The sequence below is a fragment of the Alligator sinensis genome, unplaced genomic scaffold (assembly GCF_000455745.1).
Source record: "Alligator sinensis unplaced genomic scaffold, ASM45574v1 scaffold1667_1, whole genome shotgun sequence".
Lineage (NCBI taxonomy): Eukaryota > Metazoa > Chordata > Crocodylia > Alligatoridae > Alligator > Alligator sinensis.
In genome coordinates this window covers 584,763-586,654 of record NW_005842504.1, presented here as the reverse complement: position 1 = coordinate 586,654, position 1,892 = coordinate 584,763, and the positions used below count along the sequence as shown (strand labels likewise).

General features: G+C 58.5%; 1 protein-coding gene across 1 annotated transcript in view; it reads left to right on the top strand.

The window, feature by feature from the left end:
• Positions 1–1,682, top strand: part of LOC112547870 (cytochrome P450 2A13-like) — a 12,825-nt gene extending 11,143 nt beyond the window's left edge. Inside the window, exon 13 of the mRNA XM_025213042.1 lies at positions 1,119–1,682. Coding sequence (XP_025068827.1) covers positions 1,119–1,187 — 69 coding nt within the window. The 3' untranslated portion in view covers positions 1,188–1,682. The remainder of the gene's footprint in view (positions 1–1,118) is intronic.
• The last annotated feature ends 210 nt before the right edge of the window (positions 1,683–1,892 follow it).

Here is a 1,892-nt window from a genome sequence, read left to right as displayed (position 1 = left end):
CCATGCCCCGATCGATCCCTTCGAGTGACAAGTGTTTGTTTCTGTGGATTCTCCTGGGTCAGGAACCTGCAGTTGCATCTCTGACCCCAGCTGTGCACGGTGCTGTACGGACACAGTGTGCGACCCATGGCTGGTTGTTTTGGATAGGGCTGATCTCACCTCAGGCAGGGGGTTGGACTAGATGTGACCCCCCCTGTCAGTCCCACTTCTCTAGGACTGTGATGCCAGGCCCAGCCCCAAAGAGCCCGTGCTCAGAGAGTTTGTGCCGAGACTGCGTGGTTGAGTGATGAGTGTGTGCGGGGGGGGCCAGGCCTCCTGGGTCTATTCCCCCGGGGGGAAGCGGGGAGGAGGCAGGTCTGCTCCAGTAACATCAAACACCAACAGACCTGGCCTTTGCACTGTGCTGTTGCAAGACCCTGGAGCTTTGCCCTGAGCTGCTCTGCAAAGCTGTCCCCTTGGCACACCACGTGAAGACGTGAAAGGGCTCCCAAGCCCCGTGAGGCCTGTCTCATGGCGCTGTCTCCCCCAGGGCACCGAGGTGTTTGCACTGCTGGGCTCGGTGCTGAAGGACCCCGAGCACTTTGAGAGACCCGAAGCCTTCGACCCCGGGCACTTCCTGGATGACAAGGGGCAATTCAAGAAGAACGAGGCCTTTATGCCCTTCTCCATTGGTACGAGCCCCATGGCCATGCTCAGTACAGATCCAGTGAGGCGATGGTCTGTCTCTCTCTCTCCCTGCCTTCCTCCTCCTCTCTCAGAAGCTCTGGGGGAAAGCAGCAGCTTCTCACCTGCTTAAAGTTGCCACGGCCCCCGTCACCATGTTGATCATGTGCAAACACATTGGCCCTTCTCTGCCTGGCTTCTGTCCAAGTGTCCACAATGTCCCAAGAGCCTGCAGCTTCCCCTGGCTCTCAACCAGGCCAGCCCTTGCCAGCTGGGTTTGTGCAGGCTTGAGAGCCCCCTCCCTGGGTGCCAGGCCCTGAGCTCTCCATCCTCTGCCCGCAGGGAAGCGGTTCTGTTTCGGTGAGATGCTGGCTCACATGGAGCTCTTCCTCTTCGTCACCAGCATCCTGCAGCACTTCCGCTTCGAGTCTCCCATCGACCGCCAGGACCTCGACATCTCCGCAAAGCTGGTGGGCTTTGCCAACCTTCCCCGCGACTACAAGATCTGCCTCATCCCACGCTAGAGGGAGCCTTGGAAAAATGGGACATTGGTGAGGGAAACAAGGCAGGGAAGAAGGTGGTCACATGGAGGAGCCTTACCAGTCTGAGTGTGGGACCCTGGGAATCCGTGACTGTTGCTTGACGTACAGAGCAAACCTGGTTGGCAATTTTTTCCGCTTAAAGCTCTTGTGCCCTTTTGCTTCCTAGCTCCGCTGCCTTTACCCTGAAGAATACAACCCTGGGGACGGCAGTGTCCAGTGTCACTGGCATCTCTCAGTGGCTCCATGAGTAGCAACCAGGAGAGCGGATTAGGACAGTGGCCCATGGAGGCTGGGAGCTGTGCTGTGGGGCTGTGTGGGGGATGGTGAGGCTTCACCATCTTGGTCTGTGCAGCAACTAGGGGATCTCTGTCCTGCTAGTAGGCCTGTGCAAAGAGGCTGGTATTCGCTTCGGATTTGGATTCGGCCGATTTGGGGGACAGTGATTCGATTCGGTGATTCGAATCACTATCCCAATTCGATTTGGCTAAATCTGATTTGGAGATCTGACAGTAGCCGAATCTCTGAATCAGCCAGGCCAGGCCCATCCCCTGCCCCTCTTCCAGCCTGGCAATGGCTGCCCCAGTTCCCGGCACTCACCAGGTGCTGCTGGGTGTGTGGGGGGGTGATCCCTGCTGTCCCCCCACTGCCCCACGCTGCATGGGGGGCTCTGCACGAGTCCCCTGACCC